The sequence below is a fragment of the Zonotrichia leucophrys genome, chromosome 10 (assembly GCF_028769735.1).
Source record: "Zonotrichia leucophrys gambelii isolate GWCS_2022_RI chromosome 10, RI_Zleu_2.0, whole genome shotgun sequence".
Classification (NCBI taxonomy): Eukaryota; Metazoa; Chordata; class Aves; order Passeriformes; family Passerellidae; genus Zonotrichia; species Zonotrichia leucophrys.
In genome coordinates this window covers 632,282-657,461 of record NC_088180.1, presented here as the reverse complement: position 1 = coordinate 657,461, position 25,180 = coordinate 632,282, and the positions used below count along the sequence as shown (strand labels likewise).

At 43.6% G+C, this 25,180-nt stretch overlaps 1 protein-coding gene across 2 annotated transcripts; it reads left to right on the top strand.

Moving 5' to 3' along the window:
• Positions 1-840: 840 nt before the first annotated feature.
• On the top strand, positions 841-24,301 carry ANXA2 (annexin A2). Of its 2 annotated transcripts, none has more exons than XM_064721948.1 (13): positions 841-973; positions 5,068-5,127; positions 8,776-8,875; positions 14,388-14,482; positions 17,254-17,367; positions 18,777-18,867; positions 19,329-19,408; positions 19,725-19,784; positions 20,375-20,468; positions 21,168-21,263; positions 22,218-22,276; positions 22,914-23,036; positions 23,929-24,301. In XM_064721948.1, the coding sequence occupies exons 2-13, from the start codon at positions 5,080-5,082 to the stop codon at positions 23,986-23,988; spliced, it is 1,020 nt and encodes a 339-aa protein (XP_064578018.1). In that variant the 5' UTR covers positions 841-973; positions 5,068-5,079; the 3' UTR covers positions 23,989-24,301. The 2 variants fall into 2 exon arrangements, with proteins under 2 accessions (XP_064578018.1, XP_064578019.1); XM_064721949.1 differs by lacking the exon at positions 841-973 and adding an exon at positions 1,224-1,395.
• Positions 24,302-25,180: the final 879 nt, after the last annotated feature.

Here is a 25,180-nt window from a genome sequence, read left to right as displayed (position 1 = left end):
CTCTATAATTGAGTTTTCACTACTTGGGCTGGGAGAAGCTTTGATTTCCTGTCCCTGCGTTGGGTGTGGTAGGCCTGTTCGGGTTATCTGAGCATGATAATGAGTCAGCCTCAGAGCAGAGCTTGTGTCTCATTCTTCCAGCATTTATTGCTTGTGCCAGACGTCATTCAGGCTTCTCCGTGCTCAGATACCCCTGAACTCTGAGCACGGCTTGCGGGAAGCAGCCTGGGCCCCACCTGCCCACTGCAGGGATGGTGGAAGCAGGAGTGCCCACTGCCACTGCAGGGATGGTGGAAGTACTGGGCCCCACCTGCCCACTGCAGGGATGGTGGAAGTACCTGGGCCCCACCTGCCCACTGCAGGGATGGTGGAAGCAGGGAGTGCCCACCTGCCCACTGCAGGGATGGTGTTTTGCTGTGTACGAGCGCAGCTCTCGCTCCGGGGCTGGGAGGGCCCGGCTTGCCGGGGGCGTTCGAGGTGCGGGCCCTGCGCTGTGCCCCGAGAGCCCCAGCGCTGCCAGGGCCGCGCTGCTCTGAGTTACCCAAAGCAGGGGCTGCAAACACCCCCTGCTGCCCCGGGAGCGCTGGGGGGAGGCGAACGGGGCGCTCTTCCCCAGCAGCTGCAGGGTGGCGGCCAGCGGGCAGGTGGGGAAGCGGGGCTGGGGGCTGAGCCCGACCCCTGCAGCCCAGGGCGCTGCCCCCGGCGCCGCCACAACCTCGGGAAGCCCCGGGCGTCCGGCGGGGCACGGGTGCGGAGGGAGAGGCTGCTCTGCCCTACCCTCGCCCACCCCGTCGCTGTCCCCGTCCCGCGGCGGAGCCGGGCGCGGCCGGGTGAGTCAGCGCCGTGCCGGGGGGGCGCCGGGGCGGGAGGGACCCGCCCGGCCCTACAAAACCCCGCCCGGGCTGCCGCGGGCCCCAGCTGCTGCCAGAGCCGCCCGAGCCGCCGCCAGAGCCGCCCTGCCCGCCCCAGCCAGGTGAGCCCGCGGCAGCAACGGGGGCGGCAGCGCCGCGGGGCCGGGCGGGCTGCGGGCGGGGGTCGCGCTGCGGGAGCCGCCGCTGCTGCTGCGGGGGGAGCGGAGCGGGCAGGACGAGGAGCGGGCAGGATGCGGAGCGGGCTCCGAGCGGGCAGGATGCGGAGCGGGCAGGATGCGGAGCGGGGCGGTGGCTGCGCGGCCGCCGCCCTCCCGCGCCCGGCTCCCCTTCCTCCGGCCCTGCCCGCCCGTTACTTTTCCGTGTCGGTTCCACGTTGGGACGGCGGGGCCGCGGGCGAGGCAGCCCTCGGGCAGCTTCGTGCGCCCCGCAGCAACTCTGGGTGTGGCGACAGCGCTCAGGAAAGAGGAACCTGTCCCAAACTTCGCCAAACTTCCCCAGATAGTGATTTCTGCTCGTCGTTAAGGTACACAAAGGCTCCGCTGGGTTGACCATGGTACCGTAAGTTCGCTCCTCGGTGCGGAGGCTTGCAGAGGAGCTGTGCCGGCCGGCCAGGCTGGCTGTTGGTGTTCATTCAGCCGGGGCGAGGCTGGAATTGCTCCGCAGGTACGGCGGAGCCCCGAGCCCGCCGGGGACAGCGGCCCCTGCCCTTCCCTTCCCTTCCTTTCCTTTCCCTGCTCGCCCGGGGTGCGGCCGCTGGCACGGGCGGCAGGAAAGGGCAGCGGGAAAGCCCAGCGGGGCAGGGCCGGGTGGGCAGCGCCCCCCGAGCAGCCCCGGCTCCTCCCGGCCCGGCCCGGCCGCGGCTCTGCCTCCCGCCCTGCCGCTCCTGCTGCTGCTGCCTTTGGGCCCTGAGTCAGCTCGGACACCGCTTCCCCCTCCCGTGAGGAGGGGAGGCAGGGCACAGGAATGTTGCCAGGTATTTTAACTGATAGAGAAGTGAAATGATTTCAGCGCAGTCATGCAGAAGTGGCTTGTGTGCTTATACGTGGCAGCTTTACTTCTGTTTAACATCACTTCTTATGTTCACATTCCAATGCTATATGTGCACAGAGGTGCAGACCCTGACAGACAGGGCAGGAGTGAAAGGCTCCTGGAACCAGCGTGCCCTTGAACCATTTATCCCTGTGTGTGCCTTCTGCTGCTAGAGCCGGTTGTGATAAACAGCCCTAGTGGGTAGAGTTTCCATTGGCCAACATTTGGTATAGTTTGCCTTGATGAACCAAAAAAAACCCAAACCCAAAGAGGTTTTCTTGTAAAGTCTCAAAAGTGAGAATAACTTGTGTTGAAGAAACAGAAGTCCTTTATTTTGTATGTGCATGGTGTCTTCCTGGAATGGAACTTCCTGAGTCATTAGCAATGTCTGTGGAAGAAAATGGTTCAAGTAGTTAGTGGTAGAGCAGTTTAATGGGTTTTGAAATGCTTTTCTTTAAAGAAGATTTTTTTGGGTTTTTTTTGCCCCAAGCAGTGGCTTTAAGGGATGTGCTAACCCTTATTGGGTGATCTGGGGAGATGCAGCCTGGCCTATTTGTACTCCTGCTTAGCACTGTATATATATGAATGATTTTGAGCCCTTGTTTCATTTACAGCTGATGCTGCAGGTCTTCCTCACTCTCCCTCCTCTCTGTTAGCAGGCTTGCCCTGGTTTTTGGACACAAATGTGCTCCAAGTGGAAGAGTTTCCATTCTCTCATTCCGGGGATGCCGTTTCCTTGGCTCAGATGTCTGGGAACACCCTTTGCTCATATCTCTGCCTGGTATAATAAATGCTTCTTAAAATGCTAATTCTGCTGATTGAGCAATGCCGTTGTTTGTGCATACCTGAAACTTTTCCATGGAACACAGGGGGATTTTCCATAATGTGTGTGAGCTGGCCCTGGAAATCAAGATATGGGGCTGCTTTTAAACTCACGTTCTTCCCTTACCAAAGAGTTTCAGGGATAAATTGGTGAATAGAGACTGGGCCAGTATAATAACAGAGCTGTAACCCAGTGCCTTCTGGGAGGACTGAGGTCAAAACATGCCATCTGTTTTAGCAGAATAATATGATTGAGGATTGTGTAATGTGCATTTAGAAATTGGTTGTAGAAACTTGCCTTAAGGTATTGAAGCATTAGTTTACAGCTGGAAGGTAAAACCTGATTCCTTTCCAGTGTAGGAAGAGCAGGCTGGTGCAAGTATTTTCTCTTTACATGTTCAAACCCATCCAGGACTTGTCAAAGCTGCATCAGATAAAATCAGTCCATCAGAGAACAGTGAGAGTCTGTTCTCAAATATGAGTGCTTTGCACAGCAGGGTGTGACAAGAGCTGTGTTTGTTCTCTGGGTAAAAAAATCGTTCTCTGCAAAGATTCCTGCAAGAACTCCCTTTTTTTTTCTCAGCCAGCTTGCTGTTGATGGGCAGTCAGTTGCTATAGCATTGTTGTGTCCTGGTGATATGAACCTGGAGTTCCAGTTCTATGTGAGGGTGTGTTAGTTCTGTTCCTGGACTCTGATCAAGTCTTTTGTTCCAACAAACCTGATCCAGTGTGGCTTTTAATTGATTTAGAAACAGTAGTCATGCAAAAAGCTGTTCAGTGATTTGGGGTTTTTTTCATGTGAAAGGTTATGCTGCATTTGCTTCGCTTCAGCTCTCACTGGTGTTTTCTTTGTGACAAGACTAAAGGACTTCAGTTGCTCATCTTTGGTAATAGTTGAAATACTGTCAGAGTACAAAGGTCTCACAGGCTCTTCATTTTATGGAGAGTAAACATTAGGAATTTCATAACTCAGGAATATATATATGAGTCCCCTCTGCCCAGCATGGTTTATAGTGCCAACAGCTGGTAACAGCTTATTACAACTTCTGCAGGCTGTCTTTAAAGGCCTGGTTTGGATTTTAGCCCTGAAAAAAACATTTTTTCTCAAATATATCAGTGCATGACTGTCATTTTGTTCTGTCTTTTCTTCCCCTGGAATCCTACTTTTTGTTGGAAGTCAGGTTGCTTTTGTTACTTAAACCTAGATTGTTTCAGAAGATGGAAGATTCTCTTTCTGTGTTCTGAATGAGGAAATGTGAGATAACAGCAGTTGCATTACAAATGTACTCTGATTTTGCTGCTGTGTTTTATTCTTGTAGCACTAGCTATTTTTGCCAAAAAATTTCTTAGCTTTTCTCCTTACAGGAGTTAAAACAAGCAAACAAAGAAAACAACAACAAGAACAAAACACTTTTTCCTAGAGTTTTAACCAGATCACCATTATCAAGAAACTATTTTAAGCTTCTCTGGTTCTCCAAGCCCTTAACTGGTCATTGGGTGGAGAGGAGATTGGTTCCTCTGGGGAAAGCCCCATCCTGTCAGAACAGTGACTGCTGGAGGATTGAAACCATCTGAAATCCAGAATCCCTGACCAGAATCCAGCGTTTAAAGCAGGCAAAGTGTTGTAACATAAGTTTATCACATCAATGTTTATTTCTGCCATGTATATAACCCGTCTCAGGGTTGGGATTTTCCCTGGTTTTTTGCATTTACAAGGAAGATGTTATCCAGGTTGTGGCAATGGAGCACTGATATTAAGTTGCCACAATCTTTTTAATCTAGCCCTTACTACCTCATCTCTGATAATTGTGTTACTGAGTGGTGTTTGTCCTGGAGAGCTACAACAAAACCACAAGATCCAGATCCAGGGTTAAAGATTAAATGGAGTTATGGTTTTGTAAAATGCCTGCAAGAAAAGAAATAATTCCACTGCATTTCCTGAGCACTTGAGGAATTGGGCATGTGAATGCTACTACTTGTTGCTGTTCTTTGACTTTGAGCTGGACCAAGCTATAATGTTTCTGAGTAATTTTCCTGGTACTGAGTTGTCACCGTAGGCAATCTGTTTCTGAGGCAGAGATTTCTCAAATTCCTGTCTGAGTATTTAAAATGCAGAAGAAATGCTCGTTTAAGGAATTTTTATTGTACAATGGAATGAAGTCCTCTTGTTGCTGCATCATTAATGTGGCTTGGGCACTCTTAAATCTTCTTCCACACTTAAATCTTCAGTCCACTGGACTGTGTCACTTGAGGTGCTGCAGTGCTTCAGGACTGGTGGAACACACTGATGGAACTGTAAATATATTTAAATCTACTTTGTCTTTTTTTTTTTCTCTTCCTCCAGCATTCTTTCAAGATGTCCACTGTACATGAAATTCTAAGCAAGCTCAGCCTTGAAGGAGATGTAAGTATTATTATCTAAGCAAAAAAAGTTTGTTTTACTGAAATGTCTCATCTTGTTCCTTTTACAGGACTCTGCACCAGCAATTGTACTGAGCTGTGCAGTTTACAAGATACCACACATCTCTTAAACTTTTTATTGGCTGAAAACCTCATCAGCAGTGATCAGTTTTCATCCACAAGCCAGCTGTAAACCATAGGACAGTTACATGATTTAATGGTGTTACATGATTTAATCCAGTATCCTCCTGCTGGGCCTTATCAAAGACATCACAGGGCAGACAATGTCTGCATCTGTGTCCCTCTTTCTTCCAAAGGAACAAGTCAGTTAAGGATGAGAACAGAAGATGGAAATGAGTTTGCTTTTGCTGATACCCTCAGATTTTTTTTTCACAGTTAAAAATGGAGAACATTATGAGAACAAAAATATTTGGGATCTGGTTCCTTTAATGGTTATCACCAAAACCAAACTAGCTCTTGAAAAAAGTTATTTTCTCAAACTTATTTTCTCATTTTCTGTTTTAGCTTTGATTGTGTATTTTTCACCACATCTGCACTTGGTTTATAGTTTTATTGAAATACCAGAAAGTCAAATTCTTTGCTTAATTTGTTCAGTAACAGTTAGAGGGTAGAGTACCACCGTGGTATCAGCATATCATGCCATGGATTTGTGGTTCTGTGATTGTCACTGAAGAGGAAGTGAATCCTATCCATGCATTATTTCATCACATTCCTAATGAACTTGCTACACATATAAATCTTACAGCTGGTAGCTGCAGGTCTGAGCTTGGTACAAGCAAATGTTTTGCCAATTTTTGGTATTTATTGTGAAATTAATTACACCAGACTATGTTTGTGGAAGAGTTATTGCAAAGAACTGGCCAGTGCACTGTGGGTAAGCAGTAAAACTGGTTTTGTAGTGCAAAAACAGTCAAGTCTTCAGCTTTCATGGTTGTGTGTTTTAATGGAGAATTACTTTTGGAATAATAATTAAGCAATCTATTCTCACTTCTTCCTTGATTCTTGCAAGTAGTTGCAAAAGCCAGATTTGAATACTGTTCCATGGAGCATTTCCCTCAGAAATCCTGCTGCAGTGTCAGAAGGCTCAGGCAGCTCTTTGTGCTCTGAGCTGGAATCCAGAATTACTGAGTAGCTGCCCTGTGTACCTCTGCAGCATTAGAGCAGTTCCTCTGAGCAGTGATTTAGCAAATTACCTGATGTTAGACACAGTAGTTGGGCCAGCAATTTTTCTCTTACAATTTTAACCTTGAGGGTATAGAATGGTTGTGGCTGAGCCCCAGTGCTGTGCTGTGCTCTGCATCAGTGGTACAGGAGCTGATTTGAGTGAAGGTGAAGGGCCTGATTGCCCTTCCCTTCCCTTCCCTTCCCTTCCCTTCCCTTCCCTTCCCTTCCCTTCCCTTCCCTTCCCTTTCCCCCCTTCCTTCCCTCCTTCCCCCTTCCCTTTCCTCCCTTCCCCTTCTTCCCTTCCCTTTCCTCTTCCCTTCCTCCATTCCCCTTCTCTGTGGGTCTGTGCTCCCAGCTTCTGGATCCCTCTGCAAGAGTATAGAAATATTCTCAGAATACTTAGGTGTAGGTGGAAGGGTCCTGGTGTTTTAGGTTAAATTAAGCCTCTGAAGCTGTTAGTGATATTTGTTTCTCCCTCATGTTTCCCAATAGGATTAAATTTCTCAAGCTCAGAGGAAGTAAAGCAGGTAGAGGACCTCTGAAGCCACTCAATGCATAGGGAGAAAACAAGTTTCTCTGCTTTAGTTTGGCCCAGACAGGTGGTGCAGTTGCACATTATCTGGACTTTTACTGCCACATTGAAAAGAATTTTGTACTGAACTAAGTGGAAAGTCAGTTTGAGAGCTCTGTCTGAAAACACAGAGTACTAGTACTGTGGTACAGCAGTGTACCAGAGTAACTGAGTAGCTTGGAATTGAAATGGCTGTTTTTCAAAGGCAATCACCCTGATAAGACCTGTCAGGTGTCAGGGAAGCTCAGTCTGACTTGGTGCATGCCCTGGGTGTAGGGACAGAGGAGAAATGGCCACCAAATTGCAAATATGCTGTGTGTTTTGTTAGTGTGCGCATCATCCTTGCAGTAAACAGCTCCATCCAAATTACTCAGTAAATACCTGGAGCTGGGTGGAAGGAGAGGTGCCCAGCTCTGCTGGGGTCACCAGGGGACTTGTTTGAGATGATGCAGAGTGCAGGTCAGTGAGCAGTGCCCCAGGATGGGGGTGCCTGGCTCAGGAGTCTCTCAGGCACACGGATTTCTCTGAGGCTGCATTGCATGTCTCCATTTACTGTTTCCATTGCCACTAAAAGCAAAGGCTGTGTTTTGTGGTGTGGCTCTGGGCCAAACTGGGGCCACTTTGCTGCTCTGAACTGCTGGGAAGAGACAAAAGAAAATGATTCAGTTTATTGGTGCTTTTTTGACTTCCCATCTCCACAGCACAAAACAGATTGTCTGCAGAAGGCACAGGGGCAGCTGCCAGAGGAATCTGTACAGAACAGCGTGACCTCTACAGGGATAGGGTCAGAATTAGTCAGAAACCATGGAATTTCTTACTTCAAAGTGCTCCTCTTAAAAATTTGCATGTAAAAATATTTTCCAGGGCTATTAGGATAGCTTAGCTCTGTTCATGAACCCAGCTTCCTTTTGGAGTTAGAGATGGAAACAAAAGTTTCTGGGGATCTTTTCCCAGAAAGCTTAGTTGTTCATTCACTTAGGAAATGGCTGTGGCAATTTCAGGTGCTAGTAGCTCTACCTCTCTGCCAGAGGTTTAGGTTTCTAAATTGACCTCAGCAGAGTGAGATTTGTGAATATTACCCAGCTATGTATGAGAATCCGTGGTTTAATTTAACCCTCCGCTGGGAGCTGCTAACAAGCTGTTAGCTCACACTGAAGCAGCTGAGAAGAGCTGAATCTCTGTTCTGGTCACCCTCTGTTTGCAGCTCTAATCCTCAGAGAGGACCATGATAAACGGCTGATAAAATCTGGTAACTTGGAAAATGTTGCATCTGTTTAGTAAGTGAGCTTACCTGCAAGTCCTCATACTCTTGGCAGTGGTAATCTGAAATGTCATTTGGTTTTCCAAGTCTCATGCTGCTTAAAGCAAGGATCTGGAGGCCAAGAATTTTAAAAAAATATTAATAACTTCTGCTTTCTAGAATTATGGCCTTAAATAGATTTTTTTTTGTGTGTGCTATCTTTAAAGTCCATGAGACAGCGCACAAAACTTTTTCTAACTTTATCATTGTTAATCTTCAATTTCATTCTTTTTTCTTTATTATCTGTAGCCTGTAATCAAAAGTAAAATATTGACTTCAAATCTAAACTGCCTTCCTGTAGTAATTTTCCCTCAGATCTAGCCAGAAAACTCTGGATTTTAGAATAATTATGTTTAGTGAGTAAACTTGGAAGGTGTTGGGTTTTTGCTGCAATAAATACAATATCTGTCTGTATATATTCTGTAAGCATGGCTGTGAGGGGATTTCTGGCAGTACGCATGAGGAGAAGAGGCTTCAGTGGCTCTTAGGAGAATTCCATTTCCACAGATACCTGCTGGTAGTTCTTGCATTGTGTTTCATTAATCGCAGATTGAACTCTGAAGGGTTTTTTGTGGTTTTTGCTCCTTTCCCTGCAGCATTCTCTCCCTCCAAGTGCATATGCCACAGTGAAGGCCTACTCCAACTTCGATGCTGACCGCGACGCTGCCGCCCTGGAAACGGCCATCAAGACCAAAGGTGGGCACAGGGCCAAGGGAGAAGCCTGGCTTGCAAAAACCAGAGCAAGACTGGCTCTCAACACCAACATTCTGATATCCTTACTCAAGGATGCCTACTTTAGGAGGTGCTGGATTCCTTGAAATCTTGACCAAGTTAGAATTTGAACCCTCTAAGTGCATGCTCTGAATATGTTTAAGTTTGTAGCCACAAGTTGCTGAGGTTATCACTTTTTTTTTTCCTCTCTTGATTCATCAGTACTTCAAATTCTTCTTCTTTTCTGCCACTTGAGAATGAAGTGTCAGCTCCTTTGGCAGTGGGCTCTGAATCATGGATTTCTGCTGGATTGTTGGCTTGGATGTTTCTTCCTCCTTTCAGCTCCAGACACCGGCATAGGGGTGGTTTGAACATCTTTATCCTGAGTTTTGAACTAAATAATCATTCCTCTTGTATTAATTTGGGGTCAAAACTAGTTTCTGAAATGAGTGTGCGGTATTTCAGGGGCAGGGCAGTGTGAGCCTGTCAGGGCTGGGTTATTGGACAGGCTTCCCTCTGGTGCATGGGAACCATCAGGAGAGCAGGAGTGTGGAGTGCAGCCCTGCAGGGCTGTGCCCCTGTGCTGGGACAGGGAGTGCCACGCTTTCCACTCTTGCTCCAGGCCAGGGCAGCAGCAGCTGGGCGTAGCTGGAACCAGCAACAATTTTGCTTTCGTGTCAGGGAGAAATTTAAAAGCCAAACAATTTCTCATCAGAAAGAAATGCTAAGTCTTCCATCAGTGCCAGCAAAGCATGTGTTTGACTTGCTATAAAATGTAAAATATATCCCCTCCATAACAAGCACAAGGCATTCTTTCACAAGATACTTAATTTAACTAGAGAAATTCCTTATTAGAGTGGATTCACTTCTGATTTTGAATAATTTATTGTTTCTTGTTTTTAAAAAAAATTCCCTGATGAGTTATATCTCTCTATCTATCTCTCTATCTCTCTATCTATCTATCCCTCTATCTCTCTATCTATCTCTATCTATAATCAGGTTTTGCAGCAGATGCTTTGTATATATGTAGACTTTTGTCCAGACTTTATAATTTTTTGCAGCTCTGATTATAGGGCAAATCTAGACATTTCAAATACACCACGAGACTCTCAGGGTAGGTACAAACTTACACATTTGAACTCTCAAGCTGCTGATTACTGCAAAAGGAAATTGCAATCTCCTAGGCAGTACAAAAGCTTTTCCAGTCAGGAAAGTCAAGCCCAAGTTCTCTTTCCACTTTCTCTCAGCAATTTCAGCAGTGCAGTTAAGTTACATGGAAACATTTCAGTAGAGAGATGATTTTCAACTCTCTGAGGGAATAATAAGGAACTTACTCATGGACCTGCATGTTTGTAGGCTTGAGCTTCTGTCAGCTTATTAGTTTGTTACCCAGAACTTCTTCTGGGAGGGTGGCTTTAAAGGGAAAATCTCTTTATGGTTTTGATACCAGATTTCCACCCGAAAGAATCTCACAATGGAAGTATTCTTGTGGGGAATTAAGTATGAGAGTGTTATGAGCCTTCTTCCAGGTACTGTTTCCTTGCACTTAGAATGCTTTGGACCAGGATATTTTCATCTGCTAATTCAGAATATTTGATAAAATGTGAGTTCTCTAAAATATATGTAGGGTTTTCCTCCAATGAAAATTCCAAGTCATCCAGACAAGAACTGATTTTTATGAGCAGTGATGTAAAGAACTACCTGCAAAAACGAGTTTTAAAATAATTGTGGGAAATATCTGAGTAGTAGTTATAAAAATATAACACCCATAATGAACAGACTCCCTACATCCACAGCAGCTACCATTTTCCTCGAAGTATCACCATTTCTCTAGCATTTAGTTTGCATTGGATGTGGGAAGTAGAAATAAGCAATGTAAGTTCTCACAGAGTGATGAAGAGGAATATGACTTGTTCATGTTAAAACAGTGAGAGAGGTGAGTTGTAAATGTATATGCAAGCTGGTTTGTGGTTGAAAATAAAAGAAAACCAACAACCCAGGCATGTAAGAACCATTTGGGAGGCTTTACTCTCTACAGGACAAAGGACACCTGGTATCTGAACCCTTCATAAACCCTTCAGATAAAGCCCTTGGGCTTTCTTTGTGTTGAAAATGGAGGTCTGTACATGCTTTAATGGGCCTGTATTTCACACTCACCAAAGTCTTTCCAATTTTTTGGAAGTTATAGCACTGCCTTGGAAGTGATATCTTGTGGAGTCTTATCTCTGGCTATACCTTATATAAACAGTGCCTGAAGTCTGCTGTTTGCCATCAGGGCAGGCCAGCTTGGGAGAAGTTGCTTTATAAATAATTCTATGGTAATTATTACATGGTAATGGAAACTCCCAGAATTAGAGTCATGAATCTCCATTTTAGTGATTCTTGTGTAAAATGGCCAAAACTTATTTCACTGCCTGAGCAACAGCTGTATATTTGGTTTAGGGAAAAGTTCTAGGGCAGAGTGTGTGACTGTTCTGCTCTATGTAATATCTAAATATTTCAGCATTAATTCTTCAGATAATTCCTTAGTTTGCTAAGCCATCTGTTCATCTGTGGGGACCTCTGGAAAATACTGTGATGTGTTTATTTGGGCTTAGATCTACCTGCAAAAACTATACTGCACAAATACATTGTCCAGCCCTTTGCAGGGCTTTGAGTGGAGCTGAATTAAATGCAGAGGGTTTATATATATCCACCAGCCTAGGAAGGGAGATGTGCAAAAATGTCTCCAGGTCATATAAAACCTTGTAGTTAGCAATTGTTCAACCTAGAGGTTGCATAATACAAATAACTTGTTACAGTTCTGGCTTCTTCCTTTTGGTATAAATGCCATGGCAAAGTTTCATTTTTTTGCTCTTGTGTTTCTGCAGCAAATTCATTTAGTGCCTGGGCATGTTCTTTGTAAATGTTGGCTTTTTGCTGCATAGGACAAGAAGCTGTTTAATTTCTGTATAATGCTCTAGTGTGCTCTGTGTATAGATCAGCTGATGTAAATGAACATAAGCAGGAGAAACTATCTAGAGGGGCAATAACAGAGTTTATGTTAGATTTCCTTTTCTTTTTTTCTTGTAGCAAAGACAACTGCTGAAGTGTCTCTTCTGTTTCAGAATTATTTCCTAGCATTGACATTTTATGTGTCTCAAGTACTTGTTAAATAATTTGTCAGAGTAGGTTGTGAATATTTGTTATTTGCAGCCTTCTATTGAGGACTCATGGGATACTTTTTTATTCCATGGCTGGCAGACTTCAGGCTCGGGTTTGTTGTAGGAAAGGGCTTAGAACACAGATCTGTAATAAATTCATTACATCCAGAAATTGCTAAAACAATGATGACATGTAAATCAGTCAGTTCAATCTTAGAGAAAGATCTTCTGTTTAGGTGCCCATAACTTCTGATAGAGTTTGTAAGATTATGAAGTAAACTTGCTGGTGACAGAGGGCTGTTCCTGAAATCCACCAAACTGCATCAGTCACATATTCCAAATATTAAAACTGTCACTAAAGAACTATTTCATTGCAACATGGTTTGGCTTTGGTGAACCCTTGCTAAGCAAAATAGCAGAACTGAAATTATGGTCTTGTTTTATCTAAATTTTTCCCTCTTACCCCATTTATGTTCATTTCCTCATTTTTGCTGACTGAGTTCCAACACCGTGATCTTACCAATGCCACCACTTGCCTCTTTAACAAGAAAAGCTGTTATTAAGCAGAATTTTTCTTTCCATTTCCCATTGATAGAAATGCAGGGATAAAATCTGCCTAGCCAGAATAAATTTGAAAATAAACTGTTTCATTGCCTTGAAGCTTTCAGAGACTTTAGCAAAACTGTGCCCCACCTCAGCAGCTGTGAGTCAGCATCCTGTGTGTGCAGCATGATTCCCCAGTGTGAATGAAGTACAAACCCTGACTTTCCACTGAATGCCAGAGCCATGAGTTAACTTCATATTTCCATGGCATCTGTTTGAGAAACTTGGATGCAGTCAGTCATTTGTGGGCTTCTAATCTGAAGCAATTGTGGTACAACTTGAAAATGTCATTTGCTTTTTTGAATGCCAAGAATGTTTTAAATTCAGAATTTATTAAAAAGCTTAAGACATTGGCTTGTACTGTGAGCCTGCAACAGCTGAAAGGCTCAATGTCTGTGTGTGGCCAGTTCTGGACAGGGAGAATTTGTTTTCTTTTATAATGTGGGAACACTTTAAAATGTGCAGGAGTAGATTATGGCTGAAATGTGCAGTCAGCCTGTTTGCAAGTCAGAGTTTGTAACTTAGACACATTATGCTTTCCAGGACCTTATGGCATCATTTGCAGGCCCAGCTTGTGTGAATAAGAGGACTGATGTAGGTCTGCCTCAGCACAAGCTAGGGACAGGAGGCTACCCAATGTATTATTTCATCATGAAAAATGTGGTGAAGAAAGAGAGAGAATTTTTGGATTAGACTTAGAGTTTTAGACTCTACAGCTAATGGCTAAAAGGTTTTTTGCAAGATTCCTACTGTATATGATTCGTTTTTATAACATCTGTTGCAGCTCTTTGTTTCAGGTTACTTTGGGTAATAGGGAAAAGAAAAGGAGCTGGATTCTGGCACGGATCTGAGTCCTGCTAGTAGCTACTGATCCAATCCTTACTTTCTGGGGTTTTTGATGAAGAAATCATCTTTTACACTGATGTGTGTGCAAGTGTGAAAGAAGGGATTCATAACACTTTCATTAAACAGAGAGCTCAGGTGAAGATCTGGGCTTGTTCTGACCTCTAGATTAGAGCCACCTGTTTGCTTCCAAAGCTGAGAGTTGCACTGAAGTGCATGGATTTGGAGTGGCTCCCTTGAAAGTAAACCTTCACTGATGTGCAGTTCACTTATTTAAAATATAAGTTGGGAGTTGAGCATCCACATCCTCTAGGTGTGCCAGTTACAGCTCAGCATGGATCTTCAGTGATTTCAAAAAGAAGTAGCAAATACTTAATTCTTCCAGTGTCAAAAATCCCTTCTGTCTTTTGAGCCTCTGAAACATACTGAATTCAATATACTGGTTTGTTTTCTCATTTCCATGTTTGGAGTGATGGATTAAATGGCTTAAACAGAAAATATAACTGCTTTTTCAAGAAGTCTTCATTGAAAAAATTCCACTAAAATGGATGACAGGATAGGCTTTAGTAAGTGCAAGTTTTAAAGTCTGTGTTCATGAGCAACGTTTTGCAGAATTCTGAGTGCTTGAGAACAAGTGCACAGACACATAAGTGAAGCACAAGGCAGGGTGGCAAAGCTGGTCACAAACCAGACTTTGAGATGTGTCCAAAGATCTGCATCCCACCCAAGGTCTGGACTCCAATTGCAGTAAATTTTTCCCACAGCCAGGACAGGATAAACACTAACTAGTGAGAGCTGCTGAGCCCTGCTCCAGACAGCCCACGTGCTGTGTTTGGAGTGTTGGGGAGCATCCTGATACAGGAACAGGGACAGGAGAGCTTTTTTAACTTTGTCTTGTGTCTTTGTAGGTGTGGATGAGGTCACCATCATCAACATCCTGACAAACCGCAGCAATGAGCAGAGGCAGGACATTGCTTTTGCCTACCAGAGGAGAACCAAAAAGGTAGGAAAACATGAAGAAATAATAATTATTGAATTTTTTTCTTGCAGACAATTAGATTTTTCAGGTTTTGTCTTGTCACTAAAATTCAAGATGCATCTACTGTGTCCATGCTGTCACAGTTTAGGACTGGTAGAACTTTGAAATATGTTGAATATGCACAATTGGGACTGCAGTCTGTTGGAGATGGTGGTTTCCTAGCACCTTCAGAAATCACCTTGGGATCCACAGGATTCCCTGGTGAATTGTGCTAAAATTACTGAGAAGTCACTGGCATGAAGTGCCTCCATTTGAAGGAGAGAATGAAAGAGAGGTGCTTTAGGGGATTGGTTTTTTTTTTTTCTTTTGATTGGTTTATCATTTTTGGGGGGTGTTGGATTTTTGTTTATTTTGTTAAGACAACTCAGCATAAGAGAAGTGTTCTGTTTCTGTTCACACAGGTAGCTTAGCTGAGAAAGCACTGCAGTCATTTGTGCTATGAGCACTGCAGCTGTGGAATGGTGATGTAATGAGTTGAACTGTCATTAAAAATTATCCTGGCAGAAATACCTTAGGTACTGATCCATTGATGGAGAGAAATCTGAAAGATGTGTGCAGAATAAATCTGAAAGATGTGTGCAGAATTCTGCAAAATGAGTCTTGCTGTCTGGGAGGCAAGAGCTCTACTCTTTTGAAGTTTTGAGAATCTTATCATATGTGAAGTTTCATGCGGGTGAAAAAGAGGAAACTTTCTATCGAGTTCAGAGTATGATGAATGTATCTCTTCCAGGTTTGCCAGACCCCAAATGGTAGTCCTCAAGTAGCATCCCAGAATACTCACCTGACCCCAAATGTAAATGTAGAGTTAAGTTTTGGGAGTTGAGCAGCTTTTCTGCATGACTGATAGAGGCACATGCAGAGGCACAGCCAGGTTGGACACGAGCATGTGTGCACACGCCTGCACCTCCTGCCCTGGGGACACTGGGACAATCTGCACAGAAATGGACCCCAGGCATGAAATGTGTCACTTAAAGCTTTGTTAAATGTGCTGCATGACCATGAAAATGCACAGTCAAGAAAATCTGCAACTTTTTTCATGTTTCTCTCTCACTTTTTTCCCTTGCTGCGACACAAGAACAAACTGAATTTATCAGAAGTTTAACAAGTGCCAAAGAATAAAACAATCGTATAAACAATGGAAATGTGCAGTAGGAACCACTCAGATAAACATGAGAGGAGGAAGTGGGATATGAAAAGACACGTAGGTATATCTTGTAGGGACAGTGTCTGATGGTTCTCTTTGCCAGCAGCTGTGCAGATTTTGTTGGCAATGTGTTGTGCTGTACTAGGCTGCTTTGCTTTGTGTGTTGCAGGATCTATCAGTAGATCATAATTTTTAAATGTCACATAGTCTGGCTCTCTTTAAATTCCTTTGGGATGAGCAGTGTCTGATGGAAACTCTTGGTTTAGGTTGGAAGGGACTGCAGGTGCCCGAGATGGACACCTTCCACTAGATCAGGTTGCTCAAAGCCCCATCCTGGCCTGGCCTTTTAAACGTTCCCAGCCACAACTTCTCTGGGCAACTTGTTCCTTAAAATTTATTACAGAGATATGTGCTGGTTTTCCTGTGGCAGTTCTGAAGAACCCATTTTCACCCAAATAAAGGCTGGAGCATTGTATCCCACATGGAGTGGTTGTACTAAAATGTTTCTAGGTCTAGAAGCAGGCAGATGCCCCAAACCCCCATTCCCTCCCTTGGTCAGTCCATGCAGAAGGTGCATTCAGTATTGGCATAAATTAGTGCCCTGGGTTAAGTGGGTGACTCTGGAAATTGCTAAATGCCTTGGTTCATTATCTCTCTGGCACAAACTTCTCTGCAATTCAGCTGAGGTCACTTTCCCTCCCCCTTTTTCCCCTGCCTCTCCAGCTCAGTGATTGTTAGTGAGAAACCAGCACCTGAAATGCAGCAATTCCCTTCTGAATGCTACAGATTGACTTCAGCTTAGGGAATACATGGATCTGTGTGAACCCCAGACTTGACCCTGGGGATTTCAGCTTTGTCACTGTCCTGGTTTGATACACTACCACAGTGAAGCTGATACTAGCATAATTCAAGTTGCATCTGAAACCCTTAAGAGGATCTGAGTGTTTGCTGCAGGTTTGCATCCTCTGCAGTGAACATCCCTGACTGCTTCTTTTTCTAGGGCAGACTGGCAATTAAGCATAGGGATTTGGGCTACAATCTCCTGATTAGTTTCCGTGAAGACAGGCACAATTTTTCAGTGCTCAGAGATGATTTTTTATCTCCTCACCTAGCTGGTTGGGAGCTGGGCCTTCCAGTGGAATAAGTGTGCAGTCAATTTTCCAGTGTCTTAGCCAGTAAAGGGCTGGGATAAGAGGAAAACCACATAAAATACAGTGCTGCTGGGAAAACTGTGGGAGTGTGATGGAGCAGCAGTGACCACAGTGAGACAAACTCAGATCCATCTGTGCTTATTAGCTCCAGCAAAGCATCAGTGCTTCAGGACTGGAGTGAAGCTGTTTAGATGTGTCTGCACTGTGTCAGACACTGGTGCACTTCTTCTTATTTTCAGAGGATTAGAAAAAAATTCCTTTGCCCTAATTTCTTTCTTAGGCTTTCACAGCCAGAAAGGTCTTTATGTTTCTGTTTTCTTGTCAGCTGTGTAAGAAACACTGCTGCAGGCTGGGAGACTTAAAGCCTTGCAGGTTAAGTTCTCTGGAGATCAGAAGAGAGCTTTAATTTCTTTTCTTCCATCGCCCCATCTATTTTACAGGAACTTTCTGCAGCACTCAAGTCTGCTCTCTCGGGTCATTTGGAGGCAGTGATCTTGGGCTTGCTGAAGACACCAGCACAGTATGATGCCTCTGAATTGAAAGCTGCCATGAAGGTAAATAAGCTTTGAAATGTAACATTGTTGATCTGATGTTGCTGTCTCGGGAAAGAACATGGACTTCATATCCAGGGCCATCGTTTTCAAACTGATTTTTTTTAAGAATAAAAGACAAGTACTAAGTTATGTCTGAAATTTAGAACGTGCCAATAATACTAATTAATTAACTTCTCCAGATGATTAAAAAGGAGTTAATGAACAAATAAGAAAACAAAACCACCCCCTCCACCACATAAACACACACAATACCCTGACCCCCCAAAAAAAACTCCTTAAATCCCCAAACCTAAAAAATCAACCCACTATGGAGATGGTAACTCTTCAACTGTGGGCCAAATGCCCTGTTTGAGTAATCAGATGCTGCCCTCTCCTGGTCTGAGTACAGCCTATCCATAATTTATTGTGACTCAGACTAGTCTGGGGTTTGGGATTAAAGACCAAGCAATTTCCTCACGCTGGTCCCAAATGTAGAATATTCTGTGCCCTCCATGGGTTGCTTTTCCCAGCTCCCAAGGAGTTCCCATTGCTCCTGACCTGGTCTGAATTAGCAAAACCTCTCAATGCTCTGAATTTGCATGAGCTTAAGTTTGGCTTGATACATAGAGCATTACAAGCTATGATTTTGGCATCATTTGTTTGCTTGAGGAAAGCAAAGTTATCACTGAGGAGTTCATTATTTTTCTATTACACATTCTTGAAAATATTTCAACAATATTTAGAAAATTATATATGTTGCTAGTCTTCATTTTTCCGCAGATGCTCATTAGAGCCATTGTGTAGAAAGCTCTCCTAGTTCTCTTAGCTTTAAGTCATATTAATAAAATTACTGGGGTTTACTCCTCTTTTACTTTTTTTTTTTTTTTTTTGTTTGTCCCACTTTCTTGCCCCTTCAAAGGGGACATTTTACCCAAAGGGTATTTTTCCACATAATGGCCTCCATTTTCCACACATTCAAGACTGCAGCATGAGACGTTTTCCCAGGATGTTACTTGTCTTGAAATCCTCTGGTAAACCATGCCCATTTTTGCCTGCAAAGTGACATTCTGTTACAGATGGGTTTAACAAAAAGCATCCTAACAGGAGGATAAGACTGGAGTTTCTTCCTGTGCTCCCAGTGGACAGAAAAAAAAATCACACAGGCCATGATAAGCAGACCTTCTCCAGTTGTGCTGGTGAGGAGGCCACTGTCACTGCCACTCACAGCAGATGCACATTGCCCAGAGAGAACATCTACAGGACCTCTAAGCCCCTAGAAATACTCCATCTGTTTTTTCTCAGGAGCAGCTGGCAAAAAATATCCCTGAACTGTTAGAGTGGGGAAGAGAAGATGTCCATAAAATGTTTTTAAACCATTTAAGCATTGCTGTTCATTGCTAGCTCCTAAGTGAGCCCTGTTTGTGTTGCAGGGGCTGGGAACTGATGAGGACACACTCATTGAAATCATCTGCTCCCGAACAAACCAGGAGCTCAGTGAAATCAACAGAGTCTACAGGGAAAGTGAGTTTACTTTGCAAGTTTCCATGTATTATGTCTTTTACACTAAGTCACTTGGATAAATTCCTCTCAGTGTGAATTTCATTATTAGAAATCAAACTCAAATCTGCTTTGGTTCTCTGCTGTTTTGTACGGGTGTTCTGGATATTTGTGTGATTTATATAGTTGCATCTTGTTGCATGGTAGCAAACAGACTGAAGGCTATTTGCTGCTAATACAAGTTGTGTCTAAATGAAAATTTGGGTAAGCTTTCCATGAGACCCTGATTGCATGGACCTCGTGGCTAGCTGGTAGCAGTGCTGGGTTTGATGTAGGCAAGCGTGGACTCATTTTCATTGTCCTCCACACCTGACTTAGATTGTAGCTGTTTATGTGCATAAAACACAGTAATTAGCAGCCTTTTTTCTTGTAAAGGAGTATTTGTGAGCTACCCTTTTGCCTGAAAAGAACTCTTTGTTTTCTAGTGTACAAGACAGAGCTGGAAAAGGACATAGTATCAGACACGTCTGGTGACTTCCGCAAGCTCATGGTTGCCCTGGCCAAGGTAGGGCTGTTCAGTTTCCCACTTTCTCCAATGTGCCTCAGGGGTGGCTGCCAGTGAAACCATTGGGTTTCTGATGCACTCTTAAATTCCCCTCTATTTTCACCAACCTTTGGGGGGGAAAAAATATTCAAATGTTGAAGGGCAAAGTATTTTAACAGAAATGCAGCATTTACAGCATTAGCTTTGTAATGGGGTGGAGTATGCGGTTACTCATTTAGCAAATTCAGGTTAAAAAAAGAAAAAAAACTGAATATATGCATAGCAAACAGCTTTCTTTCATAGAAACCTTTCTAAAATACTGATATCTCGTTTGAAGGGCAAAAGGTGTGAAGATACCTCTGTGATTGATTACGAGCTGATTGACCAAGATGCCAGGGTAAGTGCTGGTAGTGACCATGAAATATCTCCAGTTGGTCAGGCTTTGGGGGATATTGAGCATAAACATGGAAGTGGAGAGCATTTGTGAAGTAGGTGTGTGCATTTCAGATTGTCCTGCACAGTAACGTTTGCATGGTGTCAGTGAATCTGCCAATCCTGATGCCTTCAGGGATCAATTTTCACAGACTCCTTACCCAGTATACAGAAGCTCTCTGGTATTTCTTTTAGATACATGAAGAGAGAGAGCCTTTAACAAAAGGAAACGCATCCATTGCAGTGAGCTTAGTGGCTGTTAGTGCTTGTTTGTTACATCTGCATCTGTCAAGAGCAGTTCTGCTGAGGTAAACAGAGCTAAATACAGAGTAAAGCTGTAGCCAGAGGTGAATACAAAGCAATTAGTCTTAGTGTCAGATTTAGATCCTTAAATGTTGTCCTGGTGACCTGCTCAACCACGTGTCCCTGTGTGTTTCTCCCACAGACACAGTTCCAGTGGTGCTTGTTTTTCCAATTAGAAAATTGTCTACATTTGCAATAGCCTCTTGTGCAACTCCTGAGTTTTTGTGATTTTCTTTTTCTTTCTAACCCCAGGACCTCTATGATGCTGGTGTGAAGAGAAAGGGAACTGATGTCCCCAAGTGGATCAACATTATGACTGAAAGAAGTGTTCCCCACCTGCAGAAAGGTACTATTCAAGAGACAGAATATTTTTTTTCCTGTAAGAGAAAGTTATAATAAAATGGTAATGATTTTGTCCCATGTATTGAAATTATTGTGAAAAGCACTCAAAAACATAGGAGATCTCATAAATCTTAATTCATGTCCAAGGTCTTAATTTTTTTTTTTAATCTAGTTATTTCTGTGGATGTGTTGATCTCACATTTTAAGTGTGTACAGCTGTTTTTTTACACAGGTGTAACAATGCTCAGTTATATGTCACATACCTGAAAACAAAGATGTTGCAAAGCTAGAAAATATGGATGCAGGATACCTCGAGAAGCCCTGTGGCTTTTACCTCTGTGCCAGGGTAGCTCAGCTATGTCATGTGCTTAAATCTGCCAGTGAAGACCCGAAAGCAGCACATGAGAAAAGCCATTTGAAGATTTCTCAGAGCTTAAATCACTGTTGTTTCAAAAAATACCAGTACAGGATTAAGATGGTGTTTTCGCAGATTATAGAGGTGCTCAAGGAAAACAAAAAGGCCACAGCATGGGACCTTTACAAACTTCTGCTTGTATTTAAGATGAGATTCTCAGAAGGACTTGCATGGATATTTATTAATTATGTGTCTCTACATTCCTGTGTCTGTGTTCATGCTTTGGTTGGTTATTTCTGCCAATTCTTAGTCTGGTTTTGATTTCACCTACTTTCTTTTCTGTGCTAGTGTTTGAGAGGTACAAGAGCTACAGCCCATATGATATGCTGGAGAGCATCAAGAAGGAGGTTAAGGGAGATTTGGAGAATGCCTTCCTTAATCTTGGTAAGTTACCCTGAAGTAAAGACTGTCCTTATGTGGGATCTTTTCAGGGTTCTTGCAATGTATCATGATAAAGGTAGGACCTGGATTCACCCTGCTAGATGAGAAATTAGCTGGGCATGCTGGTGTTGTTGGATCCATCGGTGTATTTTTGGATATTGCAGATACTGAGAAGCAGCTTATTTTTGCCCTCTGCAAGATGTAAACTTTGCTTTCCAGTTAAAATTCAAATGCATGTGTGTTGTGATCTGCTGTTAGTTCCACTTTTATTTGACAGAGGGGCTTAGTGTTTGTTTCCCCAAGCAAACAAAAAGGTTGAAATGGTTCAGTACCCACCTAGGCTGGAGAGAAAACAGCATGTGTGTGTGAGAGGAGGAGACAGGCAGGCAGTGGGGGTGGTAGGGGCTAATTGAAGAGCTGATTTGACACTGAAATCTCTGAAAGAGGGAGGCAGGGTGTAAGACTGATACTGTGCCATGAGGTGAAGATGGCAAGGATGTCACTGTGTTTAAGAAGGATTTCTTTAAGGGGAAAATGCATTTCAGACTGAGGGTGAACTGAGAGCTGTCTAATGCAAATAGAGTATAGACAGAGCTCAGCCTTGAAAAGGAGACTTCTCATGGGTGAGTATACAAGGAGTGTTCCAGAGGAGAGATTGCTTCTAGAAGTGGAACCATGAACTGGGAGCTGTGGAGGAGGGCCAGCATTCTGAAATTATGGCATTTTCATGGAAGGAAACCCTTCCTAAGAATGTGAGCATCTGTGGTTCAGTCATGAGCTAAACCAAATGACTTCTAAGTAGCATGTCAGGAAAAATATTTTCTCTGTGTCCCCTTTTTGGAGGAACTTTTGCTGAAAACCTTATTTTGACTACTTATCATAGCTTTAAAAATGGCTGCAGTATTCTGCGTCCTGTGCATGGGCAGGATATTTAACTATTCTTGTCTCTCTCTTCAGTCCAGTGCATTCAGAACAAGCAGCTGTATTTTGCAGACAGACTGTATGATTCCATGAAGGTAGGAAAGACTGGTTTTTCTCTCTACTATTTTTTTTGTTGTCATTGTTAGAAACTTCTGTTCATATGAAATGTCACTGGCATGTGAATAAATTAACAATTGCTTAATATTGTTCAAAAGCATTCTTTAACCCTTACCAGCCTGGATTATCTGTTCAGATTTCTCTGGTATAGGGAAATGTAGGAAAGAGTTTCATTATAAAGATCTTTATTAGAGCAGATGATTATAATTAGCAAAGTTGGACACATCTTTTGCACGTAACCAAGAGCTGATAGCAAAAAAAGCTGTTTATTGAATGCCAAAATAAGATATTAAATTGGCCTCAAAACATTTTGTGAAGAAAAAGGAATAAAGAGAAACACCTGGTGAGAGGCATTAGGCAGTTCCAGGAAGAGCTGGTGAACCAAAGTGCTCCTTACAGTCTAAGCTAAATTTGTGGCTGCAGGTTGGTTAAACACTGCTGATGAGACAGGTACATTCATGCTCAGATTCTTGCATCATAATAATGATCTTCATTAGAAGATTTGATTCATTTTAGCTTTTATTGCTCATCTTGGTTGCCTGTAGTTTGCTGTCCTACCTTTAATTAATGGTAACATTTCAGCTATTGCAGCTCTAAATGTGTGTGTGCTTGTAGGGCAAGGGGACCCGGGACAAGGTCCTGATCAGGATTATGGTGTCCCGCTGCGAGGTTGACATGCTGAAAATCAAGAGTGAATTCAAGAGAAAATACGGAAAATCTCTCTATTATTTCATCCAGGCAAGTTTTTCATCTTTGGTTTTATATCATGGGCCTTTGCAGCAGTCTTCATTGGATTCATGGTAGCACTAGAATTCATGGGAGGTGTGTTAGAGGCCACAGAGAGAATATTGTATTATTTATGTACTGTGGGAAAACCCACCTTTATCTTCACAGTCTACAGCTGGTACAGTTCCTGTCAGCCACTTGACAGTGTATGTGAGCTTTGTGCAATCAACTGATGTGTTCTGAAAGAGAATTCTGCTCACCAGTCCCCATCCTCAGATCAAAAGAAGAGACAATTGTTCTGTGATTGCTGAATGAAAATAGAACATCTAAACTGATACTCCCTTTCATTTCAGTGCTCAAGGAGAAGGCTCCTTAGCTAGTGACTTTTGTCCATTTCTGTGATTGGACAGGAGCTACAGGTGCTAGGTTTTGTCTAACTTGGGGCATAAGCAAAGAGCTTGTGAATCTGTTTCAAAGCTGATCTTCACCCTCACAATAGCTCATGCTATACTATTCCTTGTGTAGATGAAGCTGAGTCAAAATCTTAATTCAGAATCTTTTCCTGAAGGTGTCAATTGTAGATTATTAGCAATTTTTTTTAATAGTGCCCTTGGTGTATGATTTTTGCAGTGGTCAGTGAGACAGAGTAGAATCTAGTCCTTCTGCTTCCCTTTTTAATACCCAAATTTCTCTCTTCTTGGCCTTGCATTTGTATTGCAAGAATGATTAAATAATTTCACTTCACACATAGGTAAAACTCAGTCAAGATAGTCTCCTCCAGGCTGAGAAGGCTTCAGTGTGAATCATAGACTGTCCCACAGGTTTAGAATATAATTCATATGCTTACACATTTTATGGCTGTTTCCTGACATGTATTTTGTTTTTTTCTTTCCTTGCTTTACAGCAAGACACAAAAGGGGATTACCAGAGGGCACTGCTGAACCTGTGTGGTGGAGAGGACTGAAAACTGTGATGGAAGAAACCCAAGTCCAGAGAAATGCCTTTTTTGCTCTTCATTTTACTGTAATCCTAGAAAACCTGAATTTCCTAGCTACCCTTGAGTTGCCCTTTCCCTGCCAGAGCCCTGCTGCAGTTTGCTGCCCTGCGCTGTGCATGCCCCTCTCGGCAGCTGTGCTTGGCTGTGCCAAAGCTCCTAACAGCGTATCCAGAGACACTAACCCTCCAGGAGACATGGGCTCACACGTGCTTGTGAAAAGCCCTGCCTCTCTGTGCAATGTTTCTAATAAAACAAATAAAATGACGTTTTACTTTAACAATATGTGTCCTTCAGATCTTAATTTGAAAATGTGTATTTAGCTGTTGCTGTCCATTTTCTGTGTTGTTTCCATCCTCCTCAAGTTCACTACTTGGGGCTGAAAACTTATCTTCTTCCCTCAAGCCCTTCATGTGTTTAATGATTCACTTTGTCAGCAGATCCAAAACCATTCTCTTCACTGGTTGAAGGAGATGATCCTGCCCCTCTGCTTGACCCTACTGAGGTCACAGCTGGTGTGCTCTGTCCAGTTCTGGGCTGCCCAGTACAGAGAGACATGCAGCTCCTGCAGTGGATCCAGCGGAGGGCACAAAGATGATTTAGGGAATGGAACATCTCTGATGAGGAGACACTGAGGGAGCTGGGCCTCTTAAGTCTGGAGAACACTGAGAGGGGATGTAATTAACGCTTACAAATATCTACAAACTGGGTGCCAATTGATGCCAGACTCTTTTCAGCGGTGTCCAGCAACAGGATGAGGAGCAAAGGCCATAAACTAAAAAACAGAAGAGGTTTCACCTCAGCATGAGGAAGAACTGCACACTGAGGGTGGCAGAGCACTGGGAGGGCTGCCCGGGGTTGTCATGGAGTCTCCCTCTCCGGAGCCATCCCAAACCCACCTGGATGGTTCCTGTGTCACCTGCTCCGGGTGACCTGACTGGGCAGGGCGGTTGGACTGGATGGTTTCCAGAGATGCCTTCCAACCCTGACTGTTCTGTGATCGTCTTTACCCTAATTTTAAGAGCCAGTGCAACCTGAGCCACAGCCCTCTCTGCCTGCCTGTGGGGGGCCAACAATTGAATCCCTCCTCAACGTTAAACTCTTTGTGTGCCTGCATGCAAGGGGGAATGGTTTGAGAACACAGAGCAGCCTGTCTGTAACA

Excerpts from the sequence above, each read along its gene's own strand:
- ANXA2 (XM_064721948.1), top strand. The coding sequence starts at position 5,080 with ATGTCCACTGTACATGAAATTCTAAGCAAGCTCAGCCTTGAAGGAGAT. Across the intron at positions 17,368-18,776 it reads AATTGAAAGCTGCCATGAAG|GGGCTGGGAACTGATGAGGA; the intron begins GTAAATAAGCTT and ends TTTGTGTTGCAG. Across the intron at positions 21,264-22,217 it reads GAATGCCTTCCTTAATCTTG|TCCAGTGCATTCAGAACAAG; the intron begins GTAAGTTACCCT and ends CTCTCTCTTCAG.